Source organism: Lates calcarifer, linkage group LG6 (assembly GCF_001640805.2).
Source record: "Lates calcarifer isolate ASB-BC8 linkage group LG6, TLL_Latcal_v3, whole genome shotgun sequence".
NCBI lineage: Eukaryota > Metazoa > Chordata > Actinopteri > Centropomidae > Lates > Lates calcarifer.
In genome coordinates, this window is record NC_066838.1 from 27,478,731 (window position 1) to 27,493,324 (window position 14,594).

Here is a 14,594-nt window from a genome sequence, read left to right on the forward strand (position 1 = left end):
CTCCTTCATTCTGTTTCCTTTTTGATTGCAGATGACCTCAGTGAGGAGGAGGAGGAGGAGGAGGTGGGGGGGAGGAAACGTGTTGAAGAAAAGAACAGATGGAGTCTGGACTCATGGAGTGAAGGAGGAGGAGGAGGAGGAGGAGATCTCATCTCCAGCTCAGGTAGGTCGAACAGTCCAGACGGCAGTGATGAGAGAGAAGCTGAGGTTCATTTGAAAACCAGCTGCAGCTCTGACGTCTATGAGCCTGAATAATCAGACACCTGAGTCTGGAGCTCACCTGTGACAGGAAGTGGATCAGGTGGATGTATTCTCCTGTGTTCTCCTCAGGAGGTGAAGGAGAGCTGGTGGAGGAGGTGGGGGCGAGGGAAAGTAAAGACAGAGTCAGAGGAGGACGACTGGACTCGACCGGTGATGGAGGAGACGGAGCCTCCTCAGGTAGGTCCTGTCCAGGTGTCTCCTCTGAAACAAAATGGCCGCCTGCTGTATCTGAGGAGTCTCATTTTATTTGGATTTGTTGCAGCTGAACCCAACGCTCGCCGGTGGCCATTTTACTCCCAGCATCCTCTCTGCCTCCGCCCTCCACAGCCCGTCAGGACGGCCACGTCAGGAGAGCCTCACCTTCATCCCTCCTCCTCCTCCCTCCATCCATCCTCTGCTCCTCCGGCCCAAAGAGGAGGAGGTGAAGGTGGAGGTCGGTGCGTACGGGACGCTGGGAGCAGAGGGAGGAGGGATGAAGGAGGAGCAGCAGGAGGAGGAGTGCAGCGGAGGAGTGATGGAGGGAAGAGAGTACTACGAGGTGGAGGTGGAGCTGCTCGAGTCCTACTCTGATGACGACACGCTGACGCCGTCTGAGGTCGATGATGATGTCACCACAGCTGTCACAGATGATGTCACGGCGTCTGACCCCGCCTACCATCCCCTGCAGAGCGTTTCATTGGTCAGTGGAGCTGTCAGTCATCTTCAGTCACATCAGAGACACTCAGTCTGATGCTCTCTCTCTCTCTCTCAGAGCTCGGGGTCCAGTGATGATGTCACAGGGGGGCGGGGCTTGTTGCGGCTGCTGCAGGCGGTGAGGAGGGCGGAGCTGCCGCCTCATTGGGTGGCTGTTCTGGCTGATGGACCTGAGCTGCAGCTGCTGCAGTGCTCCAGGGTAACAGCTGCACTTCCACCCACAGGTGAGAGTCACCTGTGTGATGTCACTGTGTCTCACCTGTACCTGTGTGTCTGCAGCTTTCCTCCATGGCCGACAGCGTTGTCCACATCCGACCTGATCGCTGCTTCTACATGACGGTGCAGAGCAGACGGCTGCCTGACACACACACTGTGTACCGCGCACACACACACAAGATCACACACCTGAGCCAGGTAACATACACACAAACACAAACACACACACATGTTAACGATGCTAACAGTGCTAACGGCCCTCTGTCTGTCAGCTGGTGTCTCTGCTGTTGAAGCTGGAGCGGCTGAACGTCTGTCGAGGCTCGAGGCTTCGAGCCTCCACCTGTCGAGCGCAGGTGAGATCACCTGCCTGTCACCTGCTGCTGGCCCCGCCCTGCCTCACCTGTCTGCCCTGCCTGCAGGGGGAGGAGGAGGACGAGGATGACGATGAAGAGTAACCTCTGACCTCTGACCTCTGAGGTCACAGGCAGCTTCTGAAAGATTCATAGTTTTTCTACATTTAACAAAAAGTGCCTCCATTTCTGACAGGAAGTCACCTGACAGGAAGTCACCTGAGCAGGTAAAGCCTGATGCTTGTATTTAAAGATGGACGACATGTCAGCTCCCTGAAGTGAAGCTGAAACACCTGGGTCGCCCCCTGGTGGCTGACTGCGGTCCAGCTCGTAAACCCATCATGATTGACAGCTGATTGACTCCTGATTGGTCAGATGAGTGTGTGGGCGGGACTCTGGCTCCAAGTGATGACCTCAGAACAAAGATGGCGGCACTGGATGTTTTGGCTTCGTTTCTGTTCACATGTCGGCCATCTTTAAATCCAGTCTCTGGTGACGCCAAAGAAACAAACAAACCTGCACACACACACACACACACTAACACTAACACCAGGGCTGCTGGGTAATGAAGTCCTCAGCTCTAACACTGTTACCTCCGTTTGTTCCAGCAGCTCGACCGTCTGAACCTCGTCTGTAAAGAGTTTACAGACCAAACGTTTCTACCTCACCATGTGAATGAAGCGCAGACATGGCCGCCCTGTGGCCTGCTGCCAGCTACACTGGACCTGTTACTGTAAAACCGTGGTAACCTTGTGTTCATGGAGGAGCTGAAAGCAGCTTCAGTTTGTTTCACGTGTTTTAGATTGAAGCAGGAAGGAGACGCTGTGACGGCGTCAGTGAGTCACATGATGCTCAGGTCGTATCAGCTGCTGTGGTTTGGAGTCAGGCTGTAAAGAGCTGTTCCTCTGACTCCACTGTTTGACTTTTTCTATGTGAAGATTTACTGAACACACGTTTTACTTGATGAAAACCAAACCTGGAGCCTTTGATACGATATTAAAGTTTTTATAAAGATGTCGCCGTGTGATGTTGATCTTCATTCAGACTGAATGAGTCAGACAGGAGGTTTACAGACGCCTGCAGCAGCCTGTTAAATACTGAGCTTTTACCTTTAGGTCCAAACACCTGAACCTGAAACAGAAGCAGTTATTAACATGAGAGACGAGAACAGAGCAGGTCAGACATGTTGTCACTGGATCACCTGACATCACACCAACGAAAAGGAAAAACAAATCACGGAACAGTTTTAGAAAAGGAAGAAAAAAAGAGGCAGAATAAATAAAGTAGAATAAAAGACAACGTGCATGTTCATCTGCAGCTGTTTGTTCAGTCTCCCTCCAGCCACACTAATATTCAGACGCTGACCATTTTAATCACACACACACTGATCTATATGTTATATATATTTTTAGCTTTAAAATCCAGGTTAAACTGACACAGAAATAAAACCCGGTCCACCTCTGACTGAGTCAATGAAAGGGGAGAAACCCACAGAAGAAAAGTCTCGTCAAACAGCTGTGACAGATGTGAACAGAGTAATGAAACAGACTTAGTGAAAGAACAGAGATTGAACTGGAGAATAAAACAGCATCATCGAATGAAATTCAAAGATTCAAGGTGAATGAGTGGCTCCTGTCAGTCAGCAGCTCGTATCTGTGTGAGGTGGAGGAACAGAACAGACTTCATCAGTTTCAGCCTCTGGGGAGAAGCTGGACTCGATCGTGCAGGTTCTGGATCTAATGCTGGACCTTCTTCCTTCATGATGCAGGTGTGACTGATGGCTGCAGCAGAGCAGGATGTTGTTCTGGATCCTGTGGTCTGACTGTAGCTGCTTTCACACCTGAGTTCCACCTGGAGGAGCTGATTCTGAGTCAGTCAAACTGCTCAGGAGCTCAGGTACCTGCAGGCTCCACCCCTCACCTGAACCAAACACAACATGTCCAGGTGACAACAAGTCTCACACAGACGGTCTCTGCCTGCAGCTGCAGGTGTGAGTCCAGAGTCCAGAGTCCAGAGTCCAGAGGAAACCGGTCTGACGGGAGCTTTAAAGGTTCGTGTTTCCTTTCAGGGAGGTTTACTTGCACTGAGCCTCGAGGCAGGATGTGATGTCATGCAGGTGATCACAGTCACAGACGCTGCAGAGCATCGACAGTCTGGATGTAAACACACTGACTGTGGAGGAGTGTGTGTGTGTGTGTGTGTGGCTCACTGTGAACACTGAAGCTGCCAAAGTTACTGAACCTGTTACAGCTGTAATACAACATGAACCTGCTGTGTCCAACCCTCTGTCTTCACTCCCCCACACACACACACACACACACACACACACACACACACTCTCTGTTTAAAAGCTTCATGGTGTTTTCTTGCCTGAGCTGAGGAGTCACATGACAATGACCTTTCCCAGTGTTTACCCTCAGTGAGCTGTGAGTTCGTCACAGCTGAGGAGAGTCAAAAAATGTTGAACTTCCAGTTTTGACTGTTTGAAGCTGGTCTCAGATCAGAGATACAACTTCCACCTGAACATTGCACCTGTCCCACTGATGCTGATGGTAACTGATGTGTTTAATTTTGCGGGACAGCCCATCGTCACCTTAACATCCACAGACAGCAGCGGTGCTGTTTTCTTCCCAGATGCTGATGGTTTCTATAGGAATGTCATTATTTGTGTCTTGGCAGAAGGGTGGAGCAGGTAAAACCTGTATCAGTGCTGCAGGTACAGCTCTGCCGAAGCTGGGTGCAGGTCCGACTGTTGGAGGTCTGATGGGGTTGGCAGGAACAGTCGGGGTAACTCTGGCTGCAGCGGGGGTGGCAACAGATAAGTCTGGAGAGGAGGTGCAGTACTGTGGATGGGTTGGGAGGTGGGGGGTGACGGTGGGGGCGGCTGTAGGAGGTTACCTGTCCTCACTGTTCCCCAGCGGTCTGTCAGGGATGTTCATGGGTCTGTGTGCAGCCATGATCCCTGCTGGACTCTACCTGAAGCAGCTGGTTCTGTTCCTGGACACGAGGTCTCCAGTTCCTCTGTGTTTGATCATAACTGTCATGGTGGTAACGTGGCTTTATTTCTCCTGGAACTTTGACTTGTCTCAGTTTGCAGTACGGCACTTTCTCCTTATGGGACTGTGAGTAGTTTTGAGGCGTGTCTGTTTGTTATGTTGATCAAAACTGCAGCGTCAAGTTTTATTTATATAGCACCAATTCACAACAGAAGTTATCTCGAGGCTCTGTACATATAGAGCAGGTCTCAGTGAAACATTAACAGCAATAACACTTATAACTACTAAGATCTTTAATGTTGACCTGACAAATGTCTGACAGAGTTTGAAACTTTTCCTCTTTAAAAACACGTGGTGGTTTGGAGTCAGAGAACAGAAATGTGTCGCTGCCACTGTGGAAACACGTCCACACATGATGAGGTGTTTCTGAAGGTTAGAAAAGTGAAATAAGATGAAGAGCTGAGGAAATATGAAAACAGGATTTAAAGGTCTGAACAAAATCTGCTGCTTCAGCCTGACCTGGTCTGACCTGGTCTGACCTGGTCTGACCCCTGATGAAGAGTCTGGGCCATCTGATCCTTTGGAGTCAACCTGGTAAACCCTGTTGCATCTGTTACCATGGTGATCTACCTGGTTACCATGGTGATCTACCTGGTTAAAGGTGAGTCTGCTTTCTGAGTTGAGCACAAAGAGCTGAATAATCAGAAACTGATTGAGTCCAATAAAGAGACCAGACTTCAGGCTGAATAAAAGATTTTTTATTTCTGTGTCGTAATAAGTTGAGTTGAGTTCAGGGACTGTCTCAGTAGAACTTCAGCTCATTCATTTAAAGAAACAGGTTTATAAAGCTGCACATCACACTCCGTATGTACAGCCTCGTCCAATCAGCTGATCCGTGATGTCACAGCTGATCAATGATCTGTCTGTGCTCGTCTCCAGCAGCGTTGTCATGGTGACAGTGGGTTCAGTGGTTGTTTAATTGTCATGTAAAGGTGTGTTTGTGTTGAAGGGAACCGTTCAGAGCGTGGCCTCTGGGGGGCGTTGCTCTGGGACTAAATCATTTTATGTCCTGACGTCAGAGGTTCTGTCCAGACCTCCACTGAAAGGTTTTAGATAAATTAGATCCAGACTGAACCTTCATCTCTCAGAGTTCAGGTTCAGTTCTGATCCAGGACCAAATCCAGGACCTCAGTATGTTACAGGTCAGTATCAGCGGTGTGAATGGAATCATCAGACTGTCATTAAGCTCAGGTAACAGCAGCAAAACCTCACAGGAAACTGACAGTGGTTTACTCGGCTGGTATCATTATTATTATTATTATTATTATTATTATTATTATTATTATTATTATTATTATTATTATTATTAATAGTAGTAGTGGTGGTGGTAAATATTTAGATTTTTCCAGCTCATTTAGGAAAACACAGGAGGTGAGCAGAGTTTTCTGGTTTATCTCTGGTTCTTATTTTTGTACTTTATTTTTTTAAAGCAGCAGTGTGTAGGACTTAGTGACATCTAGTGGTGAGAACGACAGCTGCAGCCGACTGAACTCTCCCTGTGTGAGTGTGTCGGACAGTCTTACCCTGTAGTTCCCTCAGGGGAAACACTACTTTTTATTTGTATTTAGTTCTGAATCTGTAACACTGACATCAGTGTAAAAACTGTTTGTCTGTTCTGGGCTCCTGTAGAAACAACCCACTCCCTCTGTAGATATAAACTGCTCATTCACAGCAGAGATCAGTTTTAGGTGATTACACACTGATGAAAACATTCAGATCTCTGTAAACATTACACACTGTTTCCTGTTTCCACACGTAGGAAGGAGGAAGTAATCGGATCCTTTACTTCAGTAAAAGTTACCACAGTGTAACAATAAGATTCCTGCTCTCCAGAGTAAAAGTATGTGAATATAATCAGTCCTCCTGTCAGTGTATTAATTATCAATAGATCAATAAGCAGCATTTTACTGTTGGAACTGATTCAACTACAGCTGATGATTATTATTGATTAATCTGTTGATTATTTTCTCGATTTACTGATTTATTGTCACAGTCACTAAGAACTCAAACCAAACTCAAGTAAATTATTGAACCAGAAAATGTTTTAGATTTTTACAGGAAAAACGACGACGATTATTAAAATATATTTACCTATTTATTTTATTTACTTCACCTTCACTTTAATTCAAAATAAAGTTTCATGTTTTAAACCTTCATTTGTAAATGTGATAAAAACAGTCACAGCCTGATTTAAACACCGCCCGCCCGGCACGCCCTGTGACACAAATCAGACCACGCTGTATTTTGGCGGGATTACAGGTGCATTGTGGGTGTGGTTTAAATGTCGGTAGCCGCTGTTTTTCAGGTTTATACTTCTGCGCAGGACCGAAGCAGTTTACGTCGTAGCTTACGCTCATACGTGAGCGTTTATGCCTGCAGGTGTGTTTGTGTCGCTGTGTAATTACACCTCCACAACACCAGGAGGCGGTGGAGCTTCTTCATGTCGCAGCTGAAAACCGTTTAAGGGAAATTTAAAAACAGAGGAGACGGTGGGGGAGGAACGAACTGAAGCTTTTCCCGCCGCCGAGAGAGACAGGTACGAACAGACACAGGTGTAACGTCCTGACGCTGAGGGCCATCATCACGTCACAGGGATAAGAGACGCTGGAGGAGCGCGAGGCTGAAACCGTGAGTGAGACTGAGGCGGAGGACACCTGTGTGACTGCACCTGTGTGACGCTCGGACAGGTAAGTCCAACCACACACCTATCGGCTGCTCCACCCACTGATGGATTCAGGTTCCTCAGTGACGCCTGTCGGTTTTTCTCTGAGTGACGGAGCGGTGAGACGTTCACTGACCCTCCTGTGAATAATAAGATACACTGACTTTGTTCTTGACTTTCTGATCTGTATCTCAGTCTGATCTGACTTGATCAGGTTATTGATCAGGTTAATGATCCTCCTGTAGAATGATCAGGTCATTGATCATCCACAGACTTTATTAGACTTTAGTTTCATCCAGTAAACGTCTCACAGAGCTCAGTCTGGGCCTGTGTTTACATGTGTTATATTTTCTATAACCTGTCAGTGTGAAGCTTTAAACCTGCAGCAGCAGCAGGTTACAGGTGAACTCACCTGTCATATATTTCATGGTTCAGTGAGTCAGTTTCAGTTTCTGACAGCAGCAAACATCTGGATTTACAGCTGATCCCTGCACTGTGAAGCAGGTTCAACAGATCCAGGATACCTTATCGTTATCTGGCTTCACTAAAGCTGCTGTTTGTGAAGAATTAAAATCCTGGATCAGAACCTTCTGTTGAGAACAGACCTGCCATCAGTCTGGATCATTAACTGTTTGTCTGTTGGATTTTAAATGTTGTAGTTTAGTTACAGTTTAATTAATCAGAGTTTTTCTAATCTAGCTTCAGTGGAGGTTAGTAACTACGACAGGAAGTCTGACTTTAGTCAAGAACAAGTCACAAACTCACAGCTAACAGACGCTAAGGTTAGCATATTAAAGGAGTACAACAGTTCTCTTTCTCTCAGAGATGTTCAGATCTCAGTCTGTGTGTTCAGCACAGGGCCGGAGTCTGGATGTGGTTAGCTTAGCTTAGCATGAAGACTGGAAGCAGGGGGAAACTGTTAGCTTAGCTTAGCATGAAGACTGGAAGCAGGGAGAAAGAAATAGTTTGAGCACCAAACTCTCAGACTTTTGATATTTCTGTTGTTGTCTGGGAGGTGAGGAGATGTGGAGCAGCTGCAGAGTATTAAAGTCTGATTATGCATTTATTTACTGAACTTTTAAGACGGTTAGTATTTTAGTTTGAACTGTGTGTTGGGCTGCAGTGAATCATTATTTTCTTTGTGTATTTATTCATCTGAATGAATCGTGCAGAAAACAAACAGTCGACAGTTTCCCAGAGTTCAACATGACGTTTCGAGACGTCTTGTTTTGTCCAGAACTCACAGATGATCAGTTTACTGTGATAAATGATCAAATCTTTATCTGAGAAACTGGAACTTGTGAATTTTTGCTGAAAACAACACAAACGATTAATAAGTGATTCCATTTTCAAATGAATTTTCAATCAATCTCAAATTGACTTCATTGACTAATTTCCGCTGTAGAGTGGTGGTTGGTGTTCAGGGAATTATGAAACCTCCATGTGCTGTGGGGGAGTCAAGAACAAATGTTTGGTTCAGACCCCTCAGGGGGTTGATCCAGATCCTGTTGGTTCCAGACCACGTCCAGACTCCGGCTCTGAACTGAGAAAAGTTAGAAAGTAAATCAACATGATTCTGTGAACTCTGACGTGACCTGACTGAGCTCTGATCCAGCTCAGGGTTTTAGAGTCCGACTGGAGCTGAAGAGACAGATGAGACCACGTCAGTCAGCTGCTGGAGATGAACACAGCTCCTCGGTGACGCCTGGGATCAGGTCCAGAGATAAAACCTCGTGTTTGGATCAGAACCTGAAGAATCAGACCCTCATCAGAACCAGAGTCCAGGCTCGGTGATCAGAACTGATCAGAGAATCCATCAGTCTTAGAAAATGCATAGAAGAGACGAGATCCAATGCCCATAGAGAGAGCAGGCTGAGGGGCGGGGCTAAAGGGCAGCGCAGGGGATTGTGGGAGTTGTAGTTTAACTGCTGCAGGTGTGGAGACTGAGAGGTAAAAACATGACAACATGAAGTGATGGATGGATGAGGGGGTGGACTCTGTGTGTGTGTGTGTGTGTGTGTGTGTGTGTGTGTGTGTGTGTGTGTACATCAGGATTTTCAGAATAAAAGCTCGGCGACGTCCTGATCGCTCGGATTAAATATCTTTGTTTCTGCTGATCCTGAATCTGTTGGAAGTCAGAGCTGCAACTAATGATTATTTTCATCACTGATAAATCCTCTGACTATTTTCAGGATGAATTGATTGTTTCGTCTGTAAACACCAATCACAGATCAATAACTCAGAGATATTTAGTTCACTGTCACAGGATAATAATATCTAGATCATTTATATAGCGCCTTTCATGAGACGCTTTACAAAGACCAAACTAAACAAAAGAAGACAAAGAAAAACCGAAAACAAACCTGAGATTTATTTAACGATCAGAATCGTGTCTGATTGATCCTCTGTGAATCAGGTTATTGATTAATTGACTGATTATTTGCAGTGTTACCTCATTTTTCACAAGCTCCTGGTCTAAGGTCCAAAAATATCAATCTGATTATCTGAGATTATTGATCTGATCTGAATAAGAGTGTGTGACTGAGATCCTCTACAGAGAACAGACGTCTCACTCTGACCTGATCTGAGTCTTTCACCTCAGGGAACAGAAACTGTGGTCGTACGGGTCATGTGACCTGTCACATGGGTCGAGTAGCGTCTGTCACATGACTGTGATCAGCTGTGATCAGCAGCTGATTCATTAACTCTGGACAGGGACCAGTTCAGGGACAGCAGGTTCAGTCTCTTCATGTGATCCCAGACTGACTCCATGATCCTGAGATCAGGACTCTGTGGGGGGTCTCTGAAGATAGATCTTTATAAGCCCGGAGTCTGAACCTTCACACAGACACTGAGAAATTCATTATTTCGAAAGAAGTTCGACTGAGACTGAGACTGAGACTGAGTCTGAGTTAGACTCTAGACTCAGTAGAGTCCTAGAGTCTGAGTCTAGTGACTGAGTCTAACTCCGACTCAGACTCGATCATCTCGACCTGTGGGAAAAATTTAACCGACGAAACGATCGATTGTTGATCAATGTAGAAAATAATCTGGGTTGTTAGAAGCATCGCGATGCAGACGTGGACGAATCTGAATCAGTTCACAAACGTCAAAAATTGATTCTCTACATGTTCGTTGATAAGGTAATGTTGGATGTTGGAGGCTGAAGGTGGAACTCTGAGGTCTGGACCTGGACCAGAAACACGTCTGCACGTTAAAAATGTTGGAAACACGACAAACATGAGAAACCATGAAACATGTTTCCACCTGGAGGATGAAGAGAAACTGCAGCTGCTGCCAGACGACCATCGAGCTTCCACCCAACTCAGACGTCAGTCACCAACTCTCCTGACTTTTATGATAATAAAATCTGTGTGTGTGATCAGAACCAGAGCTTCACTGAGTCAACAGTGTTATTGGATGTAAATTAACTCTGGATCATCACAGACACTTTGCTTTGAAAGAACAGAGCCGTGAGAAAACAGAAATCCTGGTTTTCTCATCAGAGATAATGAAGATGCTCATGAGTCAGAGCTGTGGACAGAGACCGGTGGAGACACGACGCTCGGTTTGGTTTTATTCAGGAAACGTCTCTGAACCGTCTCAGAGGCACAGACACAGGGAGGAGGGGCCAGGTGTGTGTGTGGGCGGGGCTGACAGGTGTGTGTGGAGGGGGCGTGTCTCTACCTGCAGCCTCGGTGTCAGTTTGCAGGACAAAGGCTGAAAATAAAATGAGGCACTTTGTTATGATCCAGAGCTGCAGGTCGGCGGGCGGCGGCGGCCATGTTGGCCACGCGGTCCTGGCTGTTGCTATAGAAACAAGTCATCCATCTAGACAACCTTGTTGCCATGGTGATGTTATGTTTATTGAAAGCTGCCAGGACCACAGCTGGACCTGACATCTGTGTGTGTGTGTGTGTGTGTGTGTGTGTGTGTGTTACATCATTAGGGCAAAGTTTTTTTTCTTCTTTACAAGCAAGCAGGCAAATCAACTGGTTCTATTTAACCTCTGATGATGATGATGATGATGATGATGATGATGATGATGTCATCGAGCCTTTACATGTGGAGTTTATAAAAATAAAAAATCATTCCAGTGATATTCACATGCTCAGATTACACAGAGTCAGCGTCAGGACTGAAAGGTTCAGGTGGTGTTTGCATACGAGTTTAAAGGTGGAGAGATGAAGATGATGAAGAGGCAGAGAGAGAGCAGACCCAGGACCCAGGACCCAGGACCCAGGACCCAGGAACCTGGATCTGGATCAGCTCAGTCTCTTGGGGTTCACCCTCAGTGAACCTGACTCGGAGTCATGAAGCTGGTCAAAGGCTCCGTTCCTGAAACACTCTGACATCACACCCAGCTCACTCACTGATTGGTCAGCAGTGTGCAGGTGAAGCAGAGGGCGGGGTTTGAACTTTTCACCTCCTCACACAAACTGTTTCAGTCTCTTTTCATGTGAACTGATCGATCAGTCGACGCTGCGTTCAGGTCCGAACTGAGAGCGACGTCAAAACAGAAGCAATCTGCTCCACCTGAAGAAAACAGCTGAGAGGAGGAGACGAGGAGGAGAGGAGGAGACGACGAGGAGGATAGGAGGAGGAGGTGAGGAGCGGAGGAGGAGGAGAGGAGGAGAGGAGGAGACGACGAGGAGGAGAGGAGGAGGAGCGGAGGAGGAGGTGAGGAGCAGGAGGTGTCTGGACTGACTGAGTGTGAAACAAACGTTAGCAGAGTGTTCACTGTTGTTGATGTGAGGAGCAGCCATCTTGGATTCTGATGTTGGGAGTTGCTCTGACTTCAGGAGGCGTTCAGGTTCAAACTTCTGACTGGGAACTCAGAAACTCAGACTGAGAAGAACTTGAATGCAGCATGACTCTAGGAGAGACCATCTGAGACCCAGTCTGCTTGATGCTCGGTGTCCCCGAACTGTGATTTTTCTGACTTTGTGATGTCTGTGGTCTCCATCTGTCTCTAAGACCTGATGAAGTTCTGGTTCAGACTCTGAGTTCTGATCAGTTCAGATCAAACTTGATGAATCGACTGTGTGGTGACAGAATCAGAAAGTCTCTCTTGTCTGAATGCATGTGGATCCTGAGGTGTTAAAGCTGCAGTATCTGTGAACATGTGATCTGATTGATCGAGTTAATCTGCTCTGGTTGTTGAAATAAAAAAACTGACGGCTGTGTGTGCAGCTGTTACGTCACTGGCCAATCAGAGGCCTCAAAACCCACCCAGCCAATCAGAAACAAGTCCTTGTCTTCTTCCAGTCAGAAGCAGAATTGTCTGTTATCATCCAGTAAGATGCAGGAAGAGGCGGGGTTTCTCTCAGTTTCTCCTAATCAAAGAAAGCCCTTATAGGTAGCCAATAAAAAAAGAGAAAAAAACAATCCAGCGAATGAAAAAAGAGATCGTCCTCACTGCCAACCAATCAGAGTGAGAGCCCGCCCGCTAGTTCCCGCCCATTGAGCCGACTGCCAATCAGAACCTGCGTCAGTCTCTGTGGGCTGGGCTTCAGCCAGGGGCCGGGGGTGTTCTCCTGTTGCCATGACGATGACTCCCCTCCCCCCCTCCACAGAGACTCCTCCCTCCACCCCCCCGTGGCGATGCTGGCTGCTGATAGGCTGACCTCTGAGTAGCTGGCTGCTGATTCGCTGTCGGACGGACGCTGGTGCTCGTCATCGTCCATCGGCATGAGGAAGGAGAACGCCGCTCTCTGAGCTGCACCCGAGCTCCCATGATGCTTAGCGTGACGGATGGCGCTGTCTCTGTCTCTCCTCCTCTCCTCCTCCTCCTCCTCTCTCTCCCTCCTCCTGCTCTTTGTCTCGCTGCTCCTCCTCCTCCTCTCCCTCACTCCTCCTCCTGACTCCTCCACCTCCATCCTCTCCTCAGGCAGCGACGTGTCCCAGGATCGAGCACCGTTCCTGGCTAAGCTCCGGCTGCTCCTCCCCTGCTCCCTCTGGTCGTCTCTCTTCTTCTGCCGGACAGTCTGACTCCTCCTCCTCTCCTCCTCTGCTTCCTTCCTCCTCCTCCGTTCCTCTGCCTCCTCCTCTTGTCGTCTCCTCCCCTCGTCCTCCTCCCTCCTCCTGTCCTCCTCCCGTGCCTCCTCCTCCACCAGGTCTAGGTCCAGATCAGGAGGCCCTAACCCTCCTCCTCCTCCTCCTGTTCTTAGTTTGGTTTCTCCCTCTCTCCTCATCCTCCTCTTCTCTCCTCTTGTGCCACCCCTTCCACCTCCCCTCTGCTGGCTGAGGGAGGCAGTTGTCATGGTGACCGTGTCCACATCCTGCTCCTCTGTGTGTGAAGAGGAGGAGGGGGAGAGGGCTCCTTCCTCAGGGCCTGATGGACAAACAGAGACAGAACATTAAGCTGCAGCTCCTCAAACGTCCACCAGGAGGCGCTGTGACAAACCTCCAACATTATTTTATTATTATTGTTTCTGATCTCCTGACTGTGATGATGATCTCTGGTCACTTCTCTCAGACTGAGGCAGAACAAAGCTCCACTGTTTAATCTGTTTTCACACACTCACTGCAGGAAAGCTCTGATTCTCCATCTTTGTTTCTGGCTGTAAATGATCAACAGGGACGATCAGTGCAGTGATGATACAGACTCAGACTGTTCTTCTCAGTGACAACATGATGAGAGGATTCCTCCAGAGACAGAGCTTTTTATTAGAGTCAGATCCTTTACTTTAACCAGAAACATCTCTATATATCTCTACCAGACTCCATAGAGAAAAACAGGGATTTAACAGGAGCTGCTGGAATACCACTGCCTCCATCTGTTAGTGTGTCTGTGTTACTGTGAGACTTTCAGTGGAGGAAGAAGTAATCAGATACTTTACTGAAGTAAAAGTACCACACAGTAACACAGACACTGAGTGTTACTCTGTCTCACTGTGTCAGCTGTGAACAATGATCCATGACGACAGGAAGTGGATGGATGAAACAAAAACGATGAATTCTCTAAAGTGAAGTTTGACTCAGAGAAACATGGCGGCCTGCAGCTGTTGGGCTGCTTTGGTGGTGCATTCAAGGACCTGGGGAAAAATCACCTCATCTGCTGACTGACAGAACCATGAGACGAAATATTTCACACACTGAAGAAACAACAATCACAAAAAATGAACAGAGTTTGGTTACAGGAAGTTACAGATGAAAACATGAAGATGAAGGGATGAGTGAGAAGAGAGAGAGAGAGATTCACCAACCGCGAGTTTTCAGTCCGTCCAATCACGTAGAAACAAGGTTCACCCTGTTTGGAGTTGGTCATACAGAGAGACAGGCTGGACAGCTCCACTGAGGAGGAGGAGGAGGGGGAGGAGGAGAGAGAGGAGGAGGAGGAGGAGGAGGAGGAGG

The 14,594-nt window shown here is 47.4% G+C and overlaps 2 protein-coding genes across 2 annotated transcripts in view; one reads left to right on the forward strand and one right to left on the reverse strand.

The window, feature by feature from the left end:
* The first annotated feature begins 11 nt into the window (after nt 1-11).
* LOC127142602 (uncharacterized) lies at nt 12-2,534 on the forward strand. The gene is made up of 6 exons (XM_051071518.1): nt 12-163; nt 331-438; nt 524-940; nt 1,013-1,153; nt 1,234-1,368; nt 1,443-2,534. Exons 1-6 carry the CDS (start codon nt 32-34, stop codon nt 1,623-1,625), a joined length of 1,116 nt encoding a protein of 371 aa, XP_050927475.1. The 5' UTR covers nt 12-31; the 3' UTR covers nt 1,626-2,534.
* Nucleotides 2,535-5,259: 2,725 nt separating this feature from the next.
* LOC108890574 (membrane-associated guanylate kinase, WW and PDZ domain-containing protein 1-like) overlaps nt 5,260-14,594 on the reverse strand; it is a gene marked incomplete in the record, with an annotated part of 87,105 nt that continues 77,770 nt past the window's right edge. Inside the window, 1 exon segment of the mRNA XM_051071523.1 lies at nt 5,260-13,572. Coding sequence (XP_050927480.1) covers nt 12,668-13,572 — 905 coding nt within the window.

Bases quoted from the DNA above. Each gene is read 5' to 3' on its own strand.
- LOC127142602 (XM_051071518.1), top strand. From the start codon at position 32: ATGACCTCAGTGAGGAGGAGGAGGAGGAGGAGGTGGGGGGGAGGAAAC. The intron at 164-330 runs GTAGGTCGAACA...TGTTCTCCTCAG, and splicing joins AGATCTCATCTCCAGCTCAG to GAGGTGAAGGAGAGCTGGTG. The intron at 1,154-1,233 runs GTAACAGCTGCA...GTGTGTCTGCAG, and splicing joins AGCTGCTGCAGTGCTCCAGG to CTTTCCTCCATGGCCGACAG.